General features: G+C 48.0%; 1 protein-coding gene across 1 annotated transcript in view; it reads right to left on the bottom strand.

Moving 5' to 3' along the window:
- The window catches only part of Flvcr2 (FLVCR heme transporter 2), a 63058-nt gene extending 41899 nt beyond the window's left edge, over nucleotides 1-21159 (bottom strand). The window contains exon 1 of the mRNA XM_028876466.2: nucleotides 20069-21159. Within this exon, the coding sequence (XP_028732299.1) occupies nucleotides 20069-20770 (702 nt within the window). The 5' untranslated portion in view covers nucleotides 20771-21159. The remainder of the gene's footprint in view (nucleotides 1-20068) is intronic.
- Nucleotides 21160-27876: the final 6717 nt, after the last annotated feature.

Here is a 27876-nt window from a genome sequence, read left to right as displayed (position 1 = left end):
TCTCTAAATGGACTAACCTTGCTTCCTGGCTTCTGTAGTTCTGCGTCTGACTAACTGTTCCTGTTAACTGAAGTATGTCAATCCAGGACATGGCTTTTGTGCTTACAAGCTCACCCTGAGAAGGGCTCAGGGCTACACTGGGATCCCAACACCCAGTGTAGCTGCCGGCTGGCTGGCTGACAAAAACTTTCAGTTGGCTTAAACAAACGTCGGAGCAGTCTTCTCTGGTGGATACCCCCCAACACTGGGAGACAGCACCTTCGAACAGCTCAGACTTCACTAGAGTTGTCCAGTCCCACCAGCCCATTCACTCCCAGGAGGAACTTGTCCCTGCCAAGCTCCATATTCTGAGGGTTGGGGGCTAAGTCAGTTCTGGGTTGAGCTTTGTATCTCTCACAGAGGATGGAAGAACCATGCTAGGCACAACCTCTTGCTACTCTCCGACGGGCAGCCCTCTGCGGCCCTCTGTGACCTTCCTGGCATCCAAAGGCACCAGGAAGCTCTGAAGGACTTCAGAATGCCTAGCCAGCAAGGATCAAGGGCCGCCTCCTCTCAGGAACCCAGAAGCTCCGCGAGGTTCCTACAACCAAAATGAGCAGAATTCACTTGGGACAAGCTGAACCTAAAGACTAGAGTGCTGAGCCCACCAAATGGAGGGCCTAGCCTCCAGTCCAAGCTTGTACTTCACAAGACAAACAAGGCATGATGTACAAGAAAACTCTTTTTTTTTTTTTCCTGTCAAAGAGCAAGCCTGGAGTCTTTAACTTTTGTTTGTTTGTTTGGGTTCAAGAAAGAGCGCCCAAAGTTAACACCTGCTGAATATTTTATTATTTTTAAGACATCTGCACATCCTGAATATTATCTAGGCTTCAGATAACCCGATGAAACCCACAGCAGGTGGTCCAATATCCAGATGTAGCAGCAGAGACCCAGGAAGGCCCAGCTTCCATTTCATAGTGGAATTTAAACAACGTGCTGAAGCCACAGGGTCAATCAGGGCCAAGTTCGACATCTAGACCTCTGAGATTCCTTTCCCAGGCCTGTGCCCTTCCCAAGGAACCTGCTCAACTTCAGTGAGGCACCAAGCAGCAGATCCCAGGAAGGCATAGGGGAGACTCCCGATAATCCCGAGTGCAGAACATGCTATACCGATGTGCGGCATGATGGGTTATCGCACACAGATGACATTGGCTGTGGGCCTCCTATCCACATGCTCTCCACGAAGTCAATCAGAGTTCGGTTTGGGGAGGAGACAATGCTAGCATCCTCCAGAAGTTCCCCGAGTCCTCCAGACCCTGAGACGTAATATGTATCTCCCCTCCCCCAAGTCTTCAAAGAAGCTTCAAAGAAGCAAACATCAGCAAGGAGTGAAGTCCTCCTTAGGCCACAGGAAAAAAAGCAAGGTGTTAAGAGGCTTGTCCCAGTGCCACATGGCAGGCAGTCAGGATGTCTCCTGGGGCTGAGGCAGGATGGAGCAGACTTAGAAACAAAGGACTGCAAGATGTGGTGGCCCGTTGGAGGAGAGGGGAGTGCGCAGCCGGAGAACCAGAGAGCCCTGAGTCTTCCCAGGCCCCACCCCATCCCAGCCCCACCTTCCTGGAGGCCCAGGGGCTTGACCACCTGTGGCTCTTCCAGGACCCACATCAAAGGCTTTAGAAACTGAGGAAAGGATAGAAGGGATTTTCTCAAGGTGGGGGTGGGTTTCTGCTACACATAAACTCGAGTGCGCATGCACACTCGGACACACACACACACACACACACACACACACACACATACACACACGCGCGCACACACACACACCAGCAGCCTCCATCCCTCCTCGGGCCTTGTTGTTACATGGTTGTCTCAAACAATGCCCCAAATGTTCTTTCTGCACTGAGGAGCAGAACAAGAAGCAGCACCCTCAGGGGGCAGAGCACCGGTGACTGGCAGAGAAGAGCCACGCATGGAGAGCCATCATCCTTCCTACCTCCCCTGTGTCCTCCGTCCCTCCAGTATCAGCTAGGCATAGCTTCTTCAGACCCCAGACCCTGAGCTCCAGCTGCTATGAGGCCGAGCTCTGTCTAGAAGGGTGACACACCGACCCCATCCTCTCACGCACACCCCACACAGATAGTGAGCGGGAGTCGGGGTGGGGGGGCAGCTCCCCTCGCTAACTTCTGCTCTCAGCATCCCAACTCCTGACTCCAGAGAGAAGGAACTGTCCACAAGGGTTTCTGGGAAAGTAGCTGAGATTTTTCTGAGCAATTCAAGCCAGAGAGTAGAAGGAAGTCCGTGGAAGGGAGGTTAGGGCCAGAGATGAATGGGGATGGGGACAGTGTTTACCAAGGACAGATTTGGTTCCAGGAGTTTCCACAGACATTGCCTCATTCACAACTCGGAGTCTAGCATTCCTGCCCCAGATAATGAAACAGATGCCCAGAGAGGACAGGTGTCTTGCTGGCGGCCTCAAACTCAGCTGCTGACAGCTGGCTCCGGCTTCCCTGGCGTATAAAGTTCACGCTGTATCTACTTCCTGGAGAGGACCAAAATGACAGATTCCTGGCTTCTGCCCCAGATGGCCAACTCCTTGGGTCTCCTCTTGTATCTAGAATCTGCTTCTAACAAACCCCAAGGTAGTTCTGGTCTTAGATGCTCACCGGCCACCCTTTAGAGAGGCTTGATCTCTATATCCCTGGAAGGAAACTGCAAGGTAATTCTCAACTTCAACTGCTGGCAGACCCACCTCCAGCCTCTTCAGAACAAACACTCGATCCTGCTCTGTAAACATGCCCAGGACAAAGGTCTGAGGAGGTCTGGATTGCTCAATGGGCAGCCACTATCCTCAAACAAACATCTCCAATAGAAATACAGGGCCTGCTAACCATGGCTGTCTCAGCGCTGCTCACGCCCTACAATGTATTCTGTCCTCTTCTTAGGTGCCTCTGTTTCCTTTTTAGACAGGGCCTCATCTAGAGCCCAGACTGACCTGGAATTCACTCTGCAGTCTAGGCTCACCTCAAACATGCCACGATCTTCCTGCCGCAGCTGTCCTACTGACAGGATTCTAAATACTCTCTGAGCTTGCTAACCTTGCTTTCCTCCGACTCATCCTGAAATCCTCTATGGCATGCTCAGGGATCCGGCTCTGATAAGAAGATGTCCCTGAGCACTCCTCAGGCTCCTGGGAGCAGGGCTCGCCTTGCGTCTCCCAGCCTCCACCTGACATTCACCTTCTGTCTTTCTCCAGATGGAATCCGGTGGAAGCCAAACATTGCGCCATCATAAGGCTCTGATATACTGTCTAGTCCTCAGAAGTTGGTAAGGAAGTAAAATCCAACCCTCGTCCACCCATCCCTCTCTACAGTCAGCCTGCTGTCGCCTCTGCCTGCTTGGCCAGGCTGCATCTTCAACTGTGAGTGGAGAGGAGCTGAGTTCAGAAAGCTGGACCACCAGAATCTGCAGCACCATACCCTTCGCTGCTGAGCGACTCACCAAAGAAAAAGGGGTTGGGGACTCGTTCCACAGGATTAAGGAAAGAAAGATGCTCTTCTAAGTTTGGGGGATGGTGCTAAGCAAGAAGATGGGAGACAGAGAATAAGGAGGAAGCATCAGCTTTCACCTTGACCTCATGGTTCCTTATCACTCCCGAAGGGATTGTACCCTTCACCCTGCAATCCACCCAGTGCTGACTGATGTGGGTAGACGGGGGCAGTGACATTCAGGGAGGGCCATCTGCTGGAAGCACATCCAGAAACAGATCGAGAGTCGGGCAACAGAAAGTAGCTGTGTGCACCTGATAAGCCTGGAAGCCTCCCTTGGGCGGACTCTCGGGTTTGTGAGGGAGGCTGTAGTCTGTCATGTGGCATGGGGGTGACCCGGTATCTGTGTCATCCCAGAGACTCCAAAATCACATCACAAAGAGTTCTTGTCACCATGGTCTGGGAAAAGGACACTTTGCCTCTGCACCTCACGCTGCTTGTAACTTCAGAAGCACTGTGGGGACATGGGGACACTGCTAAGAAGCTTTCTGGGATGGCTTGGCCTTCCTTCTGATCCAGCTCTTGGTCACTTTGCTCATTAAGAATCAGCTCCAGTTCGGCAGTTAAGAGCGCTTGCTGTTCTTGCAGAGGACCTGAGTTGGGTTCCCTGCACCCACATCAGGAAGCTCACAACCATCTGTGACTAGCTCCAGGGAATCTGACCCCTCTTCTGGACCCCCACAAGCACCTGCGTTCACATTCGTGCACACACACAAACACACACAATTTAAAAACAATTGTTTTCCCTTAAGAATCAGCTCAAGGAGCTGGAGAGATGGCTCAGCGGTTAAGAGCACTGCCTGCTCTTCCAGAGGACCTGGGTTCGATACCCAGAACCCATATTGCAGCTCCCAACTAACTGTCTGTAACTCCAGTACCAGAAGACCTGACGCCCGTGGCAAAATACCAAGGCACATAAAAAATAAAAAATTTAAAAAAAAGAATCAACTCAAACTTCAGCTTCTCAGAAAAGCTGTCTGTAACATCTACCGTGCCTAGTACTGAGGACTTCCTTGTCCTCGCCCCCCCCAGACTCATCTAGATCAGAAGGATGGGGGGGGCGATAGGATGAGCACAGATCTTCCTTTAGCGGTTCAGTGCAGCGGATTAAACCCAGGACCTTGTGCATACAGTTTAGGTACTGCTGAGATACATCCCCCGTCTCTTTCTTCGGCATTTCCTATCTAAGAATCGCTAGCCAGCTACCTGCTCTTTACACAGCCTCCCATCGAATTCTCCTCCACGTCTTTTGCCTCAGCCAGTATTATCTCCAGTTTCTACAGGAATCTGAGACTCAAAGCAGTTGTGGGTCTGGTTATAGGGTAAAGGGCTGCACTAAAGATGGTATACAATACCAGGCCTCTTAGAGATTAAGGCTTCTCTAAATGTTTGTTCACCAGGACTGATCAGCCTTTAGGCTTCATTCCCATAACAAAAGAGACAACCGTGACTGACACCCAGCCATCAGGTGGTAAGAATCCATTTCTCCATCCGAGAACATGCCCCTCGTCTCTTAGGGGCAGCTGAAGGAGGCAGCACAGAGCAATGGCCATCATCAAGACACGGTGTGCTGTTAAACCCCAGGATCTCTGCTAACGAAACTGCACAATTCAGCCAGTAGGATCTCTGAGTTCGAGGCCAGCCTGGTCTACAGAGCTAGTTCGAGGACAGCTACAGAGAAACCCTGTCTCGAAAGAAAGGAAAGAATCTCACGCTTCAGCCAGGTGGGCAAGATGACCCCAGTAACAACGACTGGAAAAGATCAACACTGGTGCACTTACAAAGAACTCTGACAATATCTTTGCTGTGTAAATCTCCCATCTGCCTTCGTGGCCAGACTTGCAGTCTCCTGTTTTTGTTTAAATTGTTCAATGTGTAGCCTGGGGCCAGGACCTAAAAGAGCTTTAAGGATGATGACATACATGAAATGTATAAGCCTATAGTTAGGATACAAAGTTAGTAAAATTATCTGTTCGAGGCTGGCTCCCTTTTGTACATTAGCCAGAACGGGGGACACACGATTAAAGAGCTTTTCCCTTTATTAATCTCTAAGTTGCAGAGTGATCTCTCACTGGGAAGGCATATTCCTTCTATAACCATAGAGAAAACATGTCAGGCATGATCATGTTTTCCTCTGCAAACTAAGTTTTCTTAAGAGCCAAAATTATCCTGGTCTATAAAGACCCCCCTTAATACCCGCTTATTAGCACCCTGTGTATCTGAGCAAACATCCTTTTGACTTATAGTAATACCTTGGAATGTGTTGGCTTAGTATATCATTACTTTCTATCAACCCCAAAGCTAAGAATGTCACCAGATGACATCTGAAGTGCCCAGGTTTTGCTGTAACCAACTGACCTGATGTCCCCCCATCAATGACTCGTAAATACATCGATTTATGACTGTCTTGTTCTGTGACTATAAAAGCTTCTATAAAGCCTTCACAGTGGAACACCTTGTTCAGGGCGACCTGAGTCTGTGTCCTTGGGCCATGGTCACTCATATTTGGATCAGAATAAGCTATTTCTTGTTCCCTTTAGTTTGCATGGACACCTCCAGTGATTTGAACCCTCCAAGGCTCACTAATTCATCATCCTGATTTCTTTTGGGAAGTAAAATCCTGTTAAGCCATGTACCCAATGGCAGGCAACGGTTATGCCCAAAGCCCTGTTCCTGTCAATCAGGTCTGGGCCCTTTGGCAAGTTTCCCACTTGGCGATAAGAGGGAAAGGATGGGAAGAGCACCGTAGGACATTTCATAAAACCCCAGGAAACAAAGGTCGGAAGGGTGAAGGCCAGGCAGGGGCTGTGGTCCTCTGGGCAGGGATGTTATGGCAGTCTAGAGCTTTGAGGCTTTGGTTCTACCTGCCCTTTTCTGGATAAGACTCCCTTTTCAATTGAAATATGGGGGAGGGAGAAAGTGGAGGTAGATGAGCTTAGTGGAGGCCCATGGAGGCAAAGGTAAAGAGGTCAAAAACCTGGAATCTGAGCCTGGAGGTGGTGGAGCATGCCTTTAATTCCCAGCGCTTAGGAGGCAGAGGTGATGGATCTCTGTGAGTTCCAGGATGGCTAGGGCTACATACATGGAGAAACCCTCTCTCAAAACAAACAAACAAAAACCTGGAATCTGAACTCTACCTCTAGTGGGTAGAGACCTGATATTCTAAATTACATACTACCGTGTCCTTTTAAGAGTGAGTCGGCTGGCCTTGTCAAGCCGGTGACCAGGAGTTACTCACCCTGCCCGCTACTCTTCTGAAAACATGCTGAGGTGAGGAAAGATTAATTATCCCTTTAAGGAGACTGTGTTGGTGGCAGCCTGCCTCAGTGAAGCCTGGAGTCCATCCGGCAGCACTGTGCCTGCCATACCGTTTGTCTGCTTCTGAGCCCCGACTCGGAGGAGTCTAACTTCCCCCTTTCCTGTCTTTTCTGTCTCTTTCATCCGGATGTCAACCCAAAGCCTGAGCATGCTTTCTCTGGTGCTCTGGGTCTTCTCACTCATCCTCTGACGCTCTACCTTGACCCTACCGCTAGCCAGCCTCCATTGCAGAAGACAGGGTACCTTTTCTCTCCTCCCCTTCCCCACCTCCCTATTCCCCATTCTGAGATGTGCACTTTGCTGTTCTTTAAAACAAACAAACAACCCTCTAAAACTAATAATGTCCTCAAGCTTCCTTCTGAGTCAATTTCTGAATTATTTCAGTAATAGCCTACAGAAAGAGCCGGCCTAGTGGTGGGGTGCACGCCTGTAATCCCAGCACTTCAGAGGCAGAGACAGGCAGATCTCTGTAAGTTCGAGGCCAGCCTGGTCTACAGAGCGAGTTCTAGGACAGCCAGGGCTACATAGAGAAATCTTGTCTCGAAAAAACAAAACAAACAACAAAAAATCCCACAAATCCTCAACTTACCTAGAAAGGTTTTCAGCTGGAAAAGAATATTTTTCCCCTGGCAGTTTCAATTTTTAATATTTTGGGTGAGGGCTTAGCGCAATAGCAGATGCAGGAGGCCCTGAATTCCATCTCCAACATCAAGGGGGAAAGGTATTCTAACCATTTTGAGCAGGTGGACCAGTTCCATTACACCAAGCACTGGTTTTTATTGCACAATAATAAACAGTCATATGATCCAACTCATCTTCTCAAACTGAAACAGCCCCATTGAATGCTTCCCATTGCCCTTCCTCCCAGCCCCTTAGCAACTGCCATCCTAACTCTCTAGTCTGTTTGTTTGCTTGTTTGTTTGTTTGTTTTGACTAGTCTATGTATCGGTAACATAATACAAATTTTACTTATACATTATTTGGCCTTTGTCCCAGTTCCTAGCTCAGAGCTCCAAAACTCTCTGGAATGATCTGAATGACAGAAATATCTTCTTGTTGTTCTTAAAGAGTCTGTGGTGGTTTGGATGTAATTGGCCCCCATAAACTCCTAGGGAGTGGCACTATTGAAAGACCAAGCAGACGCCATAACAGGCTGTCAGTCTTCTCTCAGGGATCAGGCCTCAACTTCAGTTTCCTGAGACTTAAGCAAGCAGTTTCTGGGAGGGCCGTGAACAAAAGACTTAGTCCTTGTAGTAGCTCCCTTTCTGCGCGTACTCTGACTGCCCAAGGTTCAGCCAGTTGTTTACTGTCTGGGACCCCTCACCAACTTAGAGCTACATGCAGGGGTCAATGTGAACGTGCGAGGCCAGCCAGCCTCCATGGCAGCTCAAGGACAGAGCCTGGGACTTGTCCAGGCCTGCTCAAAAATGATAACTGTAACCCCCAACCAGTAAATTACAAGGTGACACACCCTCACCCAATCATACAACACAAAGCCTTGTAAAACCCTGCTTGTGGTTTTTCCCTTTAAAAACCCCTCACCCTGGGAGCTCAGGGCCGTCCTCCTCCACCCACTGCATCAGAGTGTTGGACACGGACCAAGCCCTGGCTTCCTTGTCATCAATAACCCCCTGTGTGTTTTGCATCGGATATCGGCTCTGTGGTGGTCTTGCTCAGGGGTGGGGGGAATGTCTCGAGATGCGGCCACAACACTATTAGGAGCTGTGGCTTTGTTGGAGTGGGCATGGCCTTGTTGGAAGGAAGTGTGTCACTGTGGCGGCGGGCTTTGAGGTCTCTTTTGCTTAAGCTTTGCTCCTGTTGCTTTCTGATCAAGATGTACCCAGCCCCATGTCTGCCTGGACACGGCCATGCTCCCTACCATGATCATAATGGACTGAACCTCTGAACTGCAAGCCATCACCTCAATTAAATGTTTTCCTTTATAAGAGTGGCATGGTTGTGGTGTCTCCTCAGAGCAATAGAAACTCTAAGACAGAGTCCTTCCGCAAAAGACCTGAGTTTATACTAATGTGGTAATAGGTTAAGGCCCCCTAGACAGTGTGTGTGTGCGCGCGTTCGCGTGCGCGCGTGCAATTAGCTTTACTGAAAAGAGCAATTACTGGAAAATGGGGACTACCTGTTCCACCTGCCCTTTATTCTAGGGAGGAGTACTTGAGACTGAGTTGGATAAAAACTCTAGAGTCTAGAGACAGAATTCCAGAGTCTAGAATGCTGGATCACAGAGAGTTTCCAGGCTGGGAACACACAGAGGCCTGGGAGGTTGGTTGGCCTGCAAGGACCAGGAAAAGCTCCACATACTCCCTCTTCCTGTGCCCCGCCCAGCGGTCTAACATTTCCGGAACCGCATCCTTTACAAGTCAGTAAGTTTTAAGTCACATATTCTCCCCAGCTTGTGAGATGTCGTAGCCAGTTAAATCTTTGGGAAGCTCCAGTTGGTAATCTGGTTGGTCAGAAGCACGGGTGGTCCCCCCGGAAGTCACTCACTACAGCAGTGTAAAGCGGGCCAGGCTTGTGAGGCTGGATTCCAAGGAACCTGCGGAGTCCAGTGTGCCTTTAAGGAATCCCAGGACACCCAGCCTTGCATTTCTAGCTTCGCCTGTTTGGATGACCAGTGTCGGAAGTCCCCTAGCTGAGCCGCAGACTCCTGCTAGCTTTGCCATAGCTGCCACCACTTAACTGCTTTTCAGGAACTTGGTAATACAAGCCAGTTGAAACCCTTGACCCTTCACTTGGGATTGTGCAAGCGCCCAAGAGTGACCTTCTGAGCATTTCAACTCCATCCGCAAAGCATGCTAACAAGGCCATTTTCCTAACACTTGTCCTATGAGGAGCCCTTAAATTTGGTTACAAGCGCACAGATCACAGATTTTTTTTTTCATTCTCGCCTCCAGTTCTTCTGAACTTGGACCACCCTGGTTTACACTATAAACCCACCTCAGCTATGTCCTGTGAGGAGTGGATTTGAAACTTGGGGCTCTTCTGCCCGTATGTCAGCCACCTTATGACTCAACTCTCTTTGTTTTAAAAGTCTTTGCACTGATTGGCAGACCACATGTAAAGCCAAAGAGGTGTGATTGAGTAACAAATAATAATGTATAAATACCTTCTTCGATTCTGTGGGCTACCTTTTCACTCTGTTGAAAAGTTCTTTGACTCACAAAAGTTTCAAATTTTGATATAACCCAATTTATGTTTTTCTTTCAATACCTGTTTTGGACATTGTTATCTAGGAAGTAATTGCCAAATTCAATGTATTAGTTCTTTCCTCTATAGTGTCTTCAAAGTACTCATGTTTTTAGTTTCTATATTTGTCTTTGGCCCATTTTGAATTAGGTTTTATATAGATATCAAGGTTCAACTTCATTTTCTCATAATCTCTTGATCGCGGGGCTGATGAGATGGCTCAGTGGATTAGGTCCCTTGCCAAAGAGACCGAGAAGCCTAAATTCAACCCCTGGAATTCACGTGGTGGGAAGAAAGAAATGACTTCCAAAAGTTGTCCTCTGACCTCCAAGTGAGCATGTGCTGCACTTCGTTGCACTTTGTGTACACACACAGACACACACACACACACACACACACACACACACACACACAATGTTAAATAAAAAAATTGGAGAGATGGCTCAGCGGTTAAGAGCACTGACCACTCTTCCAAAGGACCAGGGTCCAATTCCCAGCATCCACGTGGCAGTTCACAAATGCCAGGGGATGATCTGGCATCTTCAGGCAGATATACATGCAGGCAAAACCCCAATGTACATAATAAATAAAAATCTTCCTAGGAAAATAGGAACGGAGAGGTGGCTCGGCAGTTAAGAGCTCGTGGTGCTTTTGCAGAGAGCCTGAGTTGGGTACCCAGCACTCACATGGTGGCTCATAACTATCCTTAGGTCCAGGGGATCTGACAAACTTTTCTGGCCTTGGCGGGCACCTGCATATAGGTAGTGTACATACTCTAAAAAAAAAAAAAGAAACAAAAACAACTTTTGATCATATACATGAGGGTTCACTTGCGAATTCTCCTCAGAATTTCACTGGTCTGTATCTAGGCCTTCCTGTGAAAGCCATTCTGTCTCCATTGCCGCAGCTGTGTGGTGGGTTTTGAAACTCTGGCATTATTCTTGTTCTCCTCTGTCATTACTCCAGCTACTTTGGGCCCTTGGAGCTTCCCTGTGAATTTTAGGATGCTTGCTCTGATTTTTGCAAGGTAGATCGCTCGGATTTGGAGAGAGACTGCACGGCCTCTGCCAGGCACCTTGAGCAGGCGCCATCTTAATTAACTTTGTGAAATTTGTCTCTTGACAAATGCAGAATGATCTTCTGTTTGTATAGCTTCTTTGCTTTTAGCAGCCGTTTATAGTTCTCAGGGCATAAATGTCTTACTTCCTAAGCTTATTTCTAAGTTTGATTGTTGTTTTTCACTGTTATTATTATTATATATATATATATTTTTTTTTTTTTTTTTTTTTTTTTTTTTTTTTTTTTTGAGACAGGGTTTCTCTGTGTATCCCTGGCTGTCTTAGCATTCACTCTGTAGACCAGGCTGGCCTCGAACTCAGAGATCCGCCTGCCTCTGCCTCCTGAGTGCTGGGATTAAAGGCGTGAGCCACCACACCCCCGGCTGTTTTTCACGGTTATTAATGGAATTGTTTTCTTAATTTTTTTTTGTCGGCGTGCTCACTGTTGGTATCAAATGCTGTTGTATTAAAACAGATTACAATGCTGCTAATTCAATGTGCAGTTTGCAAGCAGAGCGAGAGGAGGCCGGAACCGTTCTGGGAAGGATCCAGAATAGGAACGCAAAGCCATGACCTTTCCTACCTCTTGAACACTGACTGCCTTTTCTTGGTTATGCTTAGTTGTTGTAGATCTCTGGCACATTTGCAAAGGTCACATAAAGAAGTTATTTTGGCTAGTTCCTAGCTGTTTATTTAACGTCTCTGCAGGGAAGCAAGGACCTAGAATCATCCTGCTGACGTCAGTCTCCACTGCCTCTTATTCTGCAAATAGTATCACTTCAAGGAGAGGGTTATGGAGGCAGACCGGTGAGAGCAGAGCCAATGCTGGGAACTACCCAGACAGGCTAGGCTAGGAGAGGATGTGGGACCTCAAGACTCAAGCTTGATTCCATGTAATTGACAGACACCAATGCCAAGGTGGGGGCCAATGAGGCCAACCTGGACCTCCTCCTCCAGGATGCTAGAGAATGTCAGAGAGCCAGGGCTAGAGGCATCTGCCACGGATGCGCTTCCCATCTGCCCAGAGCTGCCCCTGGCCCTTGTCGACTTCTGGATCTCAAGAGGATTCGAATTATGAGTCCCGCTCACAAGCCTAACCAGTCTCCTCAGGCTGATGGGTAAGGGACCCAAGCTCCCCCTCCTTCTAACTGGACACCAGACACAGCACACAGCAAACACATAATAAATCAGCCCTGACAAGAATGGTAGCACGCAGGCAACTCCCTCCTGCACAGCTGACTGTGTCCTTCAAACTAAGCCCCTGGTTACCAGCCCTACATGGTAGCCAGCTGAAAAGAGAGAAACCTGTACACAGAAAACTACAAAATGCTGCTTCTGTATCTCTGAGCCCTCCCTAGAGAGTTGGACAAGGATGCTTTCAGTGGGGCATCTGAAACCCTGTATTTGTGGAGAGCTGGACCCCTTGGCCTTCAGAAAAGAAGAAAGCAGAGCTGGAATTCAATTCTATGCCACCACCTCCCACAGTCTCAGGCTAGCAATTTTACCTAATCCATGGCTTTAAAATAGAAAATTGAACACACACACATACACACACAGAGTGTGAAGGGGACTTTAAGCTTGGCAGAACATTCCTACAGTCCTGGTTCTCAGGAAGCTGAGGAAAGAAAATCTCAAATTCGAGGCCAGTCAAGCTGTATATCAAGACAGTGTCTTAAAACCAAAACCCACTGGGTGATGGTGGTACACACCTTTGATCTCAGCACTCGGGAGGCAAAGGCAGATAGATCTCTGTGAGTTCATAGCCAGCCTGGTCTACAGAGCAAGTTCCAGAACAGCCAGGGCTATACCAAGAAACCCTGTCTTGAAAAGCCAAAAACCAACCAACCAACCAAACAAACAAACAAACAACAACAAAAAAAAAACCCAATAGCCAAAATAAATAAATTAAAAAATAAATAAATAAAACAAAGAACCAACAAAACCCACAAAAAATAGAATCTTTGAATTAGATATTGACCTTCAAAAACTAATTTCAGGAGCTGGCGAAATGGCCCAGAGGTTAAGAGCACTGGCTGCTCTTCCAAAGGACCTGGGTTCAACTCTTGGCACCCACATGACAGTTCACAACTGGCTATAACTCTGGTTCCAAGGGATCTGATGTCCCTTTCTGGCCTCCTCAGGCACCAAGCATGCATGTTGTATGCACAGTCATACACGCAGGTAAAATGTAAAAAGAAAATAAAAATAAAACCAATTTCATAAGGCAGACAGTGAAAACCATGACTATGGTTCCATTTACATTATCACCCAGCACAAGCAAATTCAAATACAAAAAGGTACCAAGTAGAACGGAGGTTCCCAAGGGCTGGAGGGAGGGAGAGGGGAAGAATTACTGTCTGGTGACGAGTTTGGTTGGGAGTGACAGGTGGTGATAGTGAATGCAGTTAATTGCACTGAACCGACAGCTTTCTAGCCCTTCAGGCTAGACCTGTTACTTTTGTGTCATGTGACTTTAAAAAACAAAACAAAACAAAACAAAAAAACATTTCAAGCCAGATGTGGCAGGAGGCTAAAGCAGGAGGATTACTCACTGCAGTTCAAGTCTAGCCTGGGCTACATAACAAGATCCAGTTTCAACTCCCACACCTGTCCCCCCAGAATGTCTTGTGAAAACCTGTACTTAGGGTTTTTCTTTAAATAAGAAAGAAAAAACGGTAGGTAGGAAGATAGATCTATGGACATCAGGCTATAATTTTTGTAGCAACAAGAGGCCTTCCTGCTGGGTGGGGCCATACCCCACTCCAATATCACCATAGTAGGCTAGCCTCACTCACTTGTCTGACGTGGCTGGCCATATCAGAAAGAGTAGTCCGAACCTCTCAGTCGACATCGGGGCTCCCCCATCCCCCTTTCCTATTCTGGTCTTATAAGTGCATTGCTGGAGGCCGGAAAGCAGCCAGGTATGGGAGCACATAGCAAGGGCCATCTACGGCTAATCAAGAGTCCTCCATCTCAGACTTTGGCCAGCCTCTGAGCTGGGGAGATCCAAGAAGGATATGAGCTGAGAGATAGTGATAAGCCAGGATCTCCTGACCTACGGCTTCATCATACCTAAGCATTCACGATTTTGAAATCAGGCTAAGCTGACCTCACCTTAGAACTCTGGTTCCTGAGTCACCCTCAGCCTCTACGGTGGGTGATGGTACAGGCTCAGCCAGTCCAGCAAGCGCAGCCTCCTCGGGGCTGAAGTCGCTTTCCAGAGGCCACCTTTATCTGCCACAGTAAGTTTTCTACCATTGCTCACCTGCAAGTCTTAGTTAGAACTTCCGGGGAAATGCACATGGAAGTCTGTACGTTTCCAAAGACTTGGCAATAAAGAGGATGTAAAGGCAAGGCTCGATGGAAGAGCACTTGCCTAGAACAATGAAGCATCAGGTTGGATGCCCAGCACCACGGGGTGTTGGGGATATGTGCAAAATATCACACTAGTAATTGTTCAGCTAGTATTTGGGATGTGGTGAGCTAAATAAAATCTAGCACTAAAACTAACGTTCTCTTTTGTGTTTACATTTTTAACATGGCGACCAGAAAATTTAGCTCCGTATGAGGCTTGCACATGCTCTAATGTTACAGTTCCATGATCCAGTGTTATTTTATATAGCCAACTAGCACTTGGGCGGGATTCGAACTGGGAAAGTGTGGTGTTTTCCCTACTTCTAAAAGTGAAGTGTTTTATTGTTCCTGTTCCTTCTCTGTGTTGTGGGCCAGCTCCCCTCATCTTGAAGCTCATCTTGAAGATCTCTTCTGTCTCCCAACATCTAGCTCATCCTGGGCCACCCGGTTCTCGGACTTTCCTACAGGGTTTCTTTTTGAGTTTGTGTGTGTGTGTGTGTGTGTGTGTGTGTGTGTGTGTGTGTAAAGGACATGACTGCTCATAAGTATGATGGAAGGTGTATTGTAGATGTGAGGGAAAGCATAGCCAGAATCCAGAGTAAACACGACCACCCTGAGCCGGGCTATGGGAGGAAGTGAGAGGAGAGAGGAGAGAGGGGAGAGCCAGGAGACCAAGGGGCCAGGAGGTTAATGGGTTAAAAAAAAGGTAAAAGGAACTGAGTAGCACAAAAGACTGGATTATATAGGGAAGAGCCGCTGGGGGTAGGGCAGCCTAGTCCCTGGGCTAGAGAGTTCAGGGGAGAGAGAGAGGTACACCAGCCACACCCTGAGGGACTAAGGGATGCTGGGAGACCCTGGAGGCATGTTACATAGTTACTTCAGTTAGCTCTTTTCCCCAGGTTTGAGACCTAACACCTTTTGCATCTTGTACAGTAACCATGTGTCTATCACTCAAAACCCCACTGCAAACGGTTTTCACTTGACACCGTGCTGAGTGCCGCTCACAAACCACCAGGCTTTTTACCGGCTGAGGGCAGCAGTTCTGAGCCCACCACGGAAGGACAAGAGCTGCAAGTTTCACTCTTCGGTGGCCTGTCTTCCCTGACCCCAGGAAATCTGACCCCACCTGCTTCTTTCAGGCAGACTCTTGCCCACTTTCCTGCCTATGTCCAGTTCCTGGGCTAGGTTAAGAGAGGCGTGGGGGCTTTAATCCCAGCACTTGGGAGGCAGAGGCAGTTGGATCTCTGTGAGTTCGAGGACAGTCGAGTGGTCTACATATCGAATTCCATCCAGGTCAGGCAAGGCTATCCAGTCAGTGAGACACTATCTGAAACAGAACAAAACAAAACAAAACACCCCCCCACACACACACACACACAAGAGGCAGAAATGCCCTCACATCAGAAGGCAATCAAAAGTCCTTGAGACACAACAAAATTAGAACCTCAGATTCCCACTTTTTTTCTGTGTGTGCATGCTAGGGATCAAACCTAGAACCTAGTACACATGCTAGTCAAATACTCTGTGTCCAAACCTTCCATTTCTTTCTTTTTTTTTGGTTTTTCAAGACAGGGTCTCACTGTGTAGCACTAGCTGTTCCATAACTCGCTCTGTAGCCCAGGCTGGCCTTGAACTCAGAGATCTGCCATCCTCTGCCTCCCGAGTGCTGGGATTAAAGGACGAGGTGTGCTATCGCCACGCCGGCATTTGATTGATTTTTTTTTTTTTTAAGCATTGGCTTTCCCCCATGAAGATTCAGTGTTGGCTGGCTCAGTCTCTGGCTCTCGCTCAGCCGCTACAGGACTGTGACCAAGGTCGCTCTTCTTACATTACTCTCTGTTTCTTCACCTGTAACCGCAGGGACAACTCTACCCACCTCGCAAGGGGTGCGGAGAAGATTAAATTAAACGATGGATGAAAAAGTACTTTGCGTATTTTAGGTGTTTCGTAGACATTAACTTCTTTTCCTATTCTTTTCTATAGCCAGTAAGTCTAGAACACACACACACACACACACACACACACACACACACACACACACACACACACCACAGAGTCATATAGAACTGAAAATAAATCTATGCTATGACCCGTTGTGTTATTTCTGAACCTAGGCATTCGGGACACGCTTTAAACTCTGGTAGAGGAAGTCTTTGCAGGGAGACAACAGTCTGATAACCTCACCTACAGTCTAGCAAACTGAGGTGCTCAGGGGAATTTCAGGCTTGTCTAATAGACGTCTGAAAGATGAATTCTGTATGAGCAGAGGCTGATTGTCATGGGAAGTACCCAAGAAACACTAGGAATAGAGAGGTCAAGATTCCCACCCTGTGAAAGAAACACGAAAGTTGTCAGGATCAAAAGGGTCATTTGTGGCGACCTTAACAACAGCAACAAAAAGCAAATGATGCCAGTGTGCTGGGGCATGCTTTTAATCCCAGCACTTGGGAGGCAGAGGCAGGAGGAGCTCTATGAGTTCAAGGCCAGCCAGTGCTCCATTGTTGAGAGCCTGTCTCAAAAAAAAAAAAAATTTAAACAAGGGGTTATGAATGGAAACGTTTGTCTTATGGAAATGACCACAAGAGCTTCTGTTAGATCCTAACCTTACAGGGACCACTGCACTTTTGTGGTGCCTGGGATTAAACCCAGGATCTTGAACATGCTAAGCATGCACTCTGAACTACATCCCTAGCACCAGTGTGACATCACATAAAAACACTTCTACAGAAATATCTCCTCGGTATATGTCTGTTCAGCCTCAGACCCACACCACTGTTATTAATCGTTGTATCCAGATATTTCAAATATCTGATGCAATCCTCTTCATTTGAGTCTTTTAAAACTTCCCCTTGGGCCAGCAAGATGGTGGATAAAGGGACCTGCAAACAAAGACTGGGGACCTGGGTTCGATCCCTGGGACCTACATGGTGGAAAGAGGATTCTTGCAAATTGTTCTCTGACCTCTATACATGCATCATGGCACATGCACACACCTTTACATACAAAATAAATAAAAAGCAATTGAAAACCTCTCCCTTGCCTCAACCTGTTTGCATATGTGGATAGATTACCATGGCATATATATTACCATTTCAATATTCTGCTATTCACAAATACCAGTGTTCTTTGGAGAATCTCTTCCTCCTCTGATCCCCACCCCCACGTCGAAAAGGATGTAGAGTTTGAGGTCATTTACATGGGCAAGGCCAAAGTGAAGTTTGCGAGGAATCAAGTCTTCAGAATGTTTGCTTAGCCATCTCTATGGAGTCTTTCCGAAGATGCAACCCACAGGTACTTTGTAAGCATTTCTTCCTATGCAGTAGAGCTTTACCTGGGAAAAGGCTATCGGACAGAGAGACAAGCAAACTCATCTCTTCATGAGGAAGCCTGAACAGGTTTTTTTTTGTTTTGTTTTGTTTTTTGTTTTTTAATCGTGTTGAATTTAGCACAGAGGATCAACCCTAACTATTCAAGAGTAACAGCTATTTCAAACGCATTCCATCAACAGGGATTTTAAATTTCTTAAGGACACCTATTTATTTATGTATCTATGTGCTGGGGAGTGTAGGAGAAACAGGTGCATGCCACAGCAAGCATGCCGAGGTCAGAGGACAGCTTGCAGGAGTCAGTTCTCTCATCCCACCACGTGGCTCCCGGAGAGCCAACTCAGGTCGTCAGGTTTGGGGGTAGGCTTGGCAGCGGCTGCCCTAAGCCACTGAACCATTTCACCAGCCCCAGGGTATTTTTAAGTGTAAAATTCTTAGCATGTCTTGACCTTGTTGGGGGAACAGGGTAGAATGAGAAATGAATAAACTATTCCTCTTAAATTTTAACGACATATCTAGTATTATGTCCTCCGGAGGTGTGGGTCTACTGTGTGCCTTAGGATTAATAATAACAAACGTGTTAGAAACCCCGTTTTGATGGCCCCAGATAAACAGAGAGGAATTCTTCTAGCTCCCCGTAAATGGTAGGACTGGATTATATCACCCTATATGAGCCCTATTCTGCTCATAGGATGAGGACCTTTTAGAAGATGAATTCTTCATGCCCTAGCCTTAGCTCCCAATAATAGACAAATCTACCTCCCACACTAGAGACATTAAAACCCACAGTCACATAATTTTAAGGATTGAGGATTGACAAATAACATATGCTTGTTTGGTTTTCGAGATAAGCTTTTTCTGTGTAGCCCATGCTGTCCTGGAACTAGCTTTGTAGACCAGGCTGGCCTTGAACTCACAGAGATCCACCTACCTGCCTCCTGAGTGCTGGGATTACAGGTGTGCACCACCTCCACCTGGCTTTTATTTATATATTTTGAGACAGAATCACAAGTGGTCTTGAACTCACTTATGTAGCCTAGGATGACCTTGAATGCCTGATCTTCCCATCGCTACCTCCCAAATGCTAGGATTATAGGCACACACCACTACACCAGTTCAATATTTTTTAAAGTCTATTTTTAAAGGTTTTATTATTATTATTATTATTATTATTATTATTATTATTATTTATTGCCTATGGGTATGTACACATAAGTGCTGGTGCCCTTAGAAAGGCAGATGCATCAGATCCTCCTTGACTTGAGTTACAAGTAGTTGTGAGCCACCCACTATGGGTGCTGAAAATCTAACTCTAGTCCTCTGAGGGAGTAGAACATGCTCATAACTGCTGAGCTGTCTCACTGAGTCAGAAGTTACATCCTCTAAATGAACTGGTAAGGCAAAAGAGGCTTATGAGAGCCAAGGGTGACCAGTGGTCTGGCAGCTGCTTGGCCAGCATACTTTGGGAAGTGAGAGCCCACGGACTGGGGCTCCCATAAAAGAAGCACCCCATAAACATTTGCTTTGCTTCGAATACAGAGTCGCAATCAGATTCCTAACATGGCCAAGTTTCTGGACCAGAACCACACCTAAGGTAAAAAAAGAATTGGGGATTGCTGGCCCCCCAAAGGAGGAAAAAGAATGATTTAAAAAAGATTAAGATACAAGGTGCTTAGATCAGAGTCGTTTTGGAAGCTCACAGTAATATCTACTCTACCCTGCTGGACTTAGCTCTAACCCCCAGAGAGGGCGTTTAGAACAAAGCATTGTTTCCTCTGCCCTGGTTTCAGCTGTGTATAAAGAATGTAAGAACAGCCCAGCCCACAGTTCTATACACAAGGGTCCTGCATTCTAGGAAAGCTGGCTGGCCCAGCCAAAATCATCTGCCAAATTCCAAAGACACCTAAACAGCCAGTGCTGCTACCAGAGAAAGACCAGCATTTCTGTAGGTGAAATGGTGGACTGATACAGGTTGGTGGAGAAACACCATCAACAGATGAATGAAAAAGTCCCTTGTTTGTGACAACACCCCCCCACACACTGATCTTACAATGTCACTGACAGTCACACCCAACTACACTGTCAGTCACACCCAACCACCAAGCCACCCAGAGTCATAAAGGCTGTGAATCAGAAAACTGCAACTTCTCACATAGAGGGTCAAGGCAGGTCTCCTCTAACATACTTAGTCCCATCATGGTGAGATGCCCTCTCTTTGGAACAGCCACACACACACACACACACACACACACACACACACACACACACACACCCCTCTACTCACCTGATTGCCAAACACGGCCACGGAGCAAGCTGTTGAGACTTCATCAGCCCCGAACCAGACCGAAGCAATGCGGGAGGGCATGCCCAGGATGAAGACCTGTGCCACAGAGCAAATGACCTGACCCACCACTGTGACTGGGAAGAGGTGAGGCTCCAGGCTGCCTAGCTTCACCCAGGCGCCCAGACAGTTGAGAGCTGAACCAGTGATGGCGATGGTTCGAAGACCAAATTTCTCCAGCATCCAGGCCACGGGCAGGAGCAGAGGGATGTACACCAGCATGTAGCACATGGACAGCCAGTCGATGGCAAAGGCGCTGACGCCGTAGAAGGTCATGAAGATGTTATTGATGGAGCCGTACTGGATCCACTGGAAGGCGTTGCACAGGGAATAGCAACTAAACACCAGGACCACGGCCCAACGGCGCTTGCTCACCTTGATCACACTGCTTTGCGGACCTGAGCTACTGGGATGCGTCAAGGCGCTGGGTTGAGCAAAGGTACTAGGGGGCGCTGAACTGCTGGGATGGACAGAGACGCTGGGGTCGATGGAGACGCTGGGATGGATGGAGACGCTGGGGTGGCCTGAGACGCTGGGGTGGAAGGAGCCGCTGGGATGGGTGGAGTAGGTGGTGTCGGTCTGGAAGGCGGACTCGGGTGTAGGGTTGTCATCGCTCTTCTCCTGGTTGAGACTTTCATTCACCATGACCACAGCGTGCTCCTGAGCCCAGGACGCGGGCTGACTCCTACAGTCTTATGGGCCAGTGGCCTTGTGGCTGTCCCCCTAGAGCTGAGGGTTGTCCAGAAGCGCACCTCTGTTTCGCGCAGAGAAACGGAGACTTAGAGTCAGCGCTCACTCCCAAACTCCCCTTGCTGGTCCTTGGGAATCCTTATTTCCACCCCCACACCTCGCAAACTCTTGTCCCCAAGTCGGACGCAGACTCCTCGCCACGCGCTCCAGGCTGTTCCTGCCTGGAATTCCCAGGTGAAGTGTGGACCGTCCTGGAAAAAGTTTGCTAGCTGAACTGCTGCTGGGCCGGCTCGGTTCGCTCCCGGGCAGGCTGGGGCCTCGCCCCCTCGGGCGCACGTGACCGCCCCGCCCCCGGCCTGCCCGGCTCCCCACGCCCCGCAACCCCTCCCACCCAGGCTCCCCTGACTTCTTGAGCAGGGCCCCGCAGGACACCGCGCTTGTTTCGCCATAGCTTGGGGTGCATTCCTCCATCACGTCCCGGGCGCCATGGAAACCGCCCGGTTAGCCCCCACCCCCTACACTGCCCCTAAATTCATTTGTCCCCCCAACTCCCAGAGGACTCCGCTGGACGATCCCGCCTGTCCTTCCGAGGTCAGAGTCTTCTTGGGGCCAGCGCGCGTGCCCCGAGGCCCGGGGTCCGCAAAGTGCTCGGGTGGTGGTGGTGGGGGGGGGGATCCGAGACGGATCCAGGACTTTCTTCCTCTTGCCTGGGCTCCCCTCCTGGAGCTGACCTCTCCGAGTGACAGACAGTTCGGCGTCCCTTGTGGAAAGCTTGCTTTTCTCGCAGCCCTCCTTGTATACAAGGTCTTATCTTGGTGGAACTCGTACACGAACTTGAAGGGCTGTTTAGTCTCTGACCAGTCCCTGAGGCCTCCCACGAGGGAACCCCGGGAGCCGGGCACAGCCTAGAGTAGAAGCTGTCGGAAGTGCGGCTGGCTGCGCTAGCTCTGGGCATGGTGCTAAGCGGTTCTGGCCGCCCGGTAGCACTGGGCTGCCATCTGCTGATCCCCTGAGAGTTACCTCTTCGCAGCCTAGCGGTGGCTTGAGCTAGTCCCTGTCAACCAGTTCCATGGACCATAGTGATAAAGGCTGGAGAGATGGCTCAGAGGTTAAGAGCATTGGCTGCTCTTCCAGAAGACCCCCCGATTCAATTCCCAGCACCCACACTGTAGCTCACAACTGTCTGTAACTCCAGTTCCAGGGGATCTGACAACCCTCACTCAGACATGCATGCAGACAAAACACCAATGAACATAAAGTTTAAAAAAAGAAAGAAAGAAAGAAAGAAAGAAAGAAAGAAAGAAAGAGAAAGAAAGAAAGAGAAAGAAAGAAAGAACCCCAAAATTTTAGACTAGCAGCTTAGGTGTGGAACTATAGGTCACTCACTGCACACCACCTCTGTGCCCCAGTTTCATCTCCACAATGTGGATGGTGAAATAATAGCCCTTAGGAAAATCCCTGGCTGATAATTCATTCCACCAATGTTGGCTATCCTGCACTGGGGCAAACATGCTTAGTGCATTACTTCATGTGTGAGCACCCCCGGGGATTCTATGATGTGCTCACTATCGCTCGAGTCTGTATTTGTGTATGTATATTGTATGTGTGCATGCACCCCAGGCTTTGAAATCACCAAGCTAAGCCCTCAGTCCTCCTGCCTCCTTTTATAGACAAGAAAACAGAGCCTCTTAGCAGTGAGTTAATTTTTTCAGGTCCCAGCTGGCCTGAACAGCCAGACTTCTCGTCATTCAAGCTACCATACAGCTGGGCAGTCTGGACAGCAGCCTGGACGGCTCCTGGGAACCTGGTGGTGGTTCATTTGAGGCAGGGTTGCTCAGTGTAGCCCAGGGTGGCCTTGAACTCCAGGTCCTCTTGCCCTACACATGCTGGGATTACAGGTATAATCTGGCCTGGCCCCTGAGAGCTTCTTAGAAGGGAAGATCCCAGATTCCCAGGCTCACCCCATACCTCTTGTATTCGATGCCACATTTTAACAAAATCTCCAGATGATTGCCACTGGGTGTTACTGCTTCCCTGTCCTTCCTACCCCCTCTTTTTAAAGTTCTGGGGTGATGTTTACAACTTGAGTTGCATATTAGAACCAAAAATGGGGGTGGTGGTGAAGAGAGATGGCTCAGGGCTTAAGAGGGCTTGCTACTTTCTCAGAGGACCTGGGTTCAGTTCCCAGCAACCACATTGAGTGGCTCACAACCATCTGCAGCTCCAGCTCCATGGAATTCCATACCCTCTTCCAGCCTCAGGCACCAGCACACACGTGAGCACATACACACAAACATAAATGTAAATAATAATAATAGTAATAATAATAATAGTAATAATAATGAGCTTTTAAAAATAGAATCAACAGCAATGTGTGGTGTTGTAGGGTATCCACCAGAGAAAACTGCTGGAATATGGGTTTTAAGCCAATAGAAAGTTTTTATTTGCCAGCTGGAGACTACACTAGGTGTTCAGGGTCCCAGTGTAGCACTGAGCCTTTCTCAGTGTGAACTTTTAAGCGCAAACACACACAAAAACAAAAAACAAAACCAAACGTTTTCTGGGATGACACACCTCAGTCAGCAAGAACAGTTAACCAGAAGCAGAACCACAGAAGCCCAAAAGCAAGGCTGTTCCTTTAGAGGCTTCCCCAGAACTGTGGACTTCGATGGATTAGGTCTGTCTTTGCTTTCATTTTGGCAGGTGGAATAGTCTACATGCTGAATTTTACGGCCTGAGTGGCCCTTCCCTTATGGAGTCAGTTGTGCTAAGGTTTGGGGGCCTCTTCTGGGTGGGAGATCCTTCACATTCATTTGCCCCTGTCAAGTGAGCACAATGTCCAAGCTGACCCCCAAATCAGTCATCTGAGGATAGCTGGGAACCACTTAAGGCCTAATCCTAACACATAGCTAAATTTAAATGCCCCCAGGGGAGACTTAGTACTGGATTCCGGCAGAGAAGACCAGGTTTGCTGCTTCTACTGAGTGGATAGAATGCTTCCTGGAAGCACACAATTTTCTTTTTTTTTGGGGGGGGGGGTTTACACATTATGGAGGCTCTCATTGTATTATGGGGTATTTGTAGAGAGAACTCATACCCATTGAAGAGTTTCCATACTCATTTAGTATCCCATGCTCTTCCAGTTCCTGCAGTGGTCTTCTCCTCCTCCAGGGAGCACAGAACATTTGCTTAAAAACCTTCTGCACTTTCCTTAGGTCATCATGGCCCCTTCCCAAATTTTAGATTACATTTCTTTTTGAGACAGGGTCTTATGTAACCCACATTGGCCTCCAACTCTTTATGCCTCCCGCCTTTCACCTCTCAAGTGCTGGGGTTGCAAGTGTGGACCACCAGATCTGGTTTATTCAGTGCTGGGAATCAAACCCAGGGCCTGTGCATGCTAAGCAAGTACTGTACAAACTGAGCCACATTGCCAGCCCTTCCAGTATATTCTCCATTTGACAGATAAGGAAACTGAGGCGGCGTGTGTGTGTGTGTGTGTGTGTGTGTGTGTGTGTGTGTGTGTGACTTGTTCTTTAGATCTCCGTGTTAATCAGAATAAACAACTGTGAGGTAGAGTCCTGTTCCCAGGTGGCTCTTTCACGCACTCAAGAGCAGTGCTGTAGTCTAGACCCAATCCCAGGCTCAAACCTGAGATTCAAGCAAGATTTGAGCTTGTTTGTGTTGTGGAGCGGGCCAGGTTTGTTGTGAGCTCTGGATTGAGTCTACTTAGGTTAGAAGTACCGTTCTTTGGGATCTCGGTGGAGGAACTCAATTTCTCTGCTCCTGTCAAATGAGCACAATCACTCCTGATTCAGTCAGGCATGGTAGTGCACACCTTTGATCCCAGCACTCGGGAGACAGAGGTAAGCGGATCTCCAAGAGTTTGAGACCAGCCTGGTCTATGTAGTGACTTCCAGGACAACCAGGGTTTACATAGAGAAATTCTGTCTCAAAAACAAAACAAACAAAAAACATATCCCTCCCAACTTTTGGAATCATAGCGTTGATGGCAGTTCTGATAATGTACATAAATTGCTTCCAATGGTTTAAAAAAAATGCAATTCAGGCAGTCACTAGAGGAGTGTGTTTTCCTGGTTGACTTCCACCAGGGGGCAGACAGTGCTGTAAAAATTAGATGTTAAGTAGAGATGTTCTTTATTCGTCCATCATAAAGACATGTATTGAGTAGTACCCTGTATGTTCTCTTTTCTTTCTTTTTTTCCCCTAGACAGGGTTTCTCTGTGTAATCCTGGCCCTCCTGGAGCTCGCTCTGTAGATCAGGCTGGCCTAGAACTCAGAGACCCTGCCTGCCTCTGCCTCCTGAGTGCTGTGATTAGAGGCATGCGCCACCACGCCCAGCCCTATATGTTCTCTCTACTTATGTGTCCTATCTCCAGGTGTCTGCAGGCACACCTTGAAGGAAAGGGCCTACACATCTTAAAGATTTCTTTCTGATAAAGGGCTCTGGTTTGGGGTTGAGCCCAGTCCCCAGAAATGAAGGAACGCCTTCGATGGTGAACTCCAGCTTTCTTACCCCCAGAAATGATAATAGCAAAGTTTGCCCACTGGTGGTGAAGAGCATCCAGACACAGAAAGCAAAAAAACTGGAAAATGTCAGCCGCCCTCCTCTTAAACAAGAGCTGCGGGTATGGGAGGCGTGGAGTTCGCTGGGAGCATGGGGAGACTTTATTTCCAACCAAAAGAATTAGATTGAGGCCCCAGAATTTGTCCCAGTGCTTGGAATTTGTAATGCTGATCTTGAATCATTGATGAGGAACTTAGATGTATATAACACTGCCTGCTCAACCCATATTCTGTTTGCCTGACTTCCCTCCCCACACTTCTCACCAACTCCAGCTAAGAGCTTGTGTCTATCTTCGTCTAACTCTGGAACACTTAGTGAGAGAAAATTTATTGCGCAAGTCCTCAATCCGAGTCTGTAGACTCAGCATGGGATTTCAGAAAACTGGAGACAAAGAGATCTAACCTATCCGAGAGACTGGAGGTGGGGAGGCCCAGTGGTTTCTTAAGAACTATTCAAAAGGCAGGTCTGGGGCTGGAGAGACAGTTAGTGGTCAACAAGAACACACACTGCTCTTTCACTGGACCCACAACGTTTCCCAGCGTTACTCAGATTGAGCAACAACCAACAACTCACAACCCTCCAGCTCTGGGGGATCTGACGCTCTCTTCTGGCCTCCGTGGACAACCAACACACAAGTGGCCCACAGACGTGCATACAGGCAAAACACTCAGACATAAATAAATAAAAAAATAAATACATAAAAAATAACATAAAACGAAAATTAAAAAAAGAATTTTGGTTGGTGTAAATTAAGGAAGTAGGCACATGCGTGTAACTGAGGTGAGCATGGGACACCGAGTTAAACTGCTGTCTATGTAAAGAAAAGATCAGCAAGTATCACTCTACCCATGTGGTTTAGAGCTTGCTGGGAAATACCCAAAGAATCAACTGGGGTTAGAGTAATTGCTGCAGGAGAGCCAGAAAGGACAGCTAAGCAACTGAGGTTTTTGAGAGGAGTAGCTGATTCCCTCAGCTACGTAGAACTTTCATTAAAAAAATAAAATAAAATGCCCACCTCCGAATGTGAATGAGGACCCGGGGATGGGGCTCTGTTGGGGAAGTATTCTCTGGGCAAATGTGAGGATGTGAATTTGGATTATCAGGACACAGGTGAAAAGCTGGTCACGGACAGTGCATGCCTGTGATCACAGCTCAGGGAAAGTGGAGACAGGAGGATTCTTGGGACTCAATGAAAGATCTTGTCTCAAAAAATAAGATGGAAAGATGCTCAACATCAACCTCTGGCCTGCACACACACACACACACACACACACACACACACACACACACACACACACACACATTCATACACATAAGCATGTCCATACACATAAACCACATATAAATAGGTTAAGTTGAATCAGATTTAATAGAGATAGAGCTATTTTGCAAAGGCCCTTAGGTGGTACCTAGGGTGTGATCAGCTCTGGGTTTGACAATGTTAGTGCTAAGATGGACACTTGAGACTCCAAACCCTCAGCCTCAGTGGAGATGAATGCCTCCTCTGCTAAGCTGTATTCTCCAAAGATGCATCAGGCTGCCTCCTTAGCAACACGGCATGTGGAGTCAGAGGCCCATTACCCACTCCCTCCTACCCACTCCATTACCCACTCCTGAATCTTGACTCATTTCTGACCTTTTCGGTGTCTCCTCCATTCCCAGAACCAGGGTCGACCCCTCTAGAATCTGACGGGTGAATAACAGTGCCAGCCCCGTAGAAACCCTAACCCTGAGAATTACCCGGAACTCTCCTCCAATCTCTCTCGAGGCTCACCCGCTAATCTCCTCCGCTCCTTTCCCATTGCTGCCTTCTTGGTTTGGACTCTCTAAGCCTCTCACAATCGTCTCATTGTTCGTGATCCTTCCAGCTTACCACCAGGCCACTCCATGGGCTTTTCTTAGACTCTTTGAGGTCACTCCCCAGCCTCAAAGTTTACAGTGGCTACCTGTAACATTGCTCAGCCTACCACACAAGGCCTTTGTGACATCATCTGGGCCATATTGCCCACCACTGTCCACTCCCCTCTTTTGCTCCAGACACGTGGAACCCCACCCCACCCACCCCCGCCGCCGCCACCACCACCACTCCCACCAGCACTATGAACTCAGCATGCCTTGCACATGCCGTGCTTTTCAACACAGGGCACGTGTTGGCCCAGAGGAAGCCTTCCCTGACACCCTGGTGTGATGTAGAGGCTTTGACCCAGGCTACTTGTGCATTTTGATGGTAATTCCCGTCACATTCTCTCATAAAGGCTTGTTGACCTCTTCAAGTCATCTACTTCTGTGAGTCCTTCAAGTTTCTGGATCATATCTGATTAATCTCCAAAGCCCAACCTTAGCTCCGTGTCTGGCCCTGAGGACCAGGGACTGACGTCTTGCCTAGTTTCCTGGAACAGCCCCACCTCAGATAGCCTCAAAGTTTGATATAGATTGGATGCTTCTTAATGAATAAAAAGCAAAAACGTCCCTT

Source organism: Peromyscus leucopus, chromosome 14, assembly GCF_004664715.2.
Source record: "Peromyscus leucopus breed LL Stock chromosome 14, UCI_PerLeu_2.1, whole genome shotgun sequence".
Classification (NCBI taxonomy): Eukaryota; Metazoa; Chordata; class Mammalia; order Rodentia; family Cricetidae; genus Peromyscus; species Peromyscus leucopus.
Note: the sequence above shows the minus strand (reverse complement) of the source record. Positions and strands in the feature narration are given on the sequence as shown.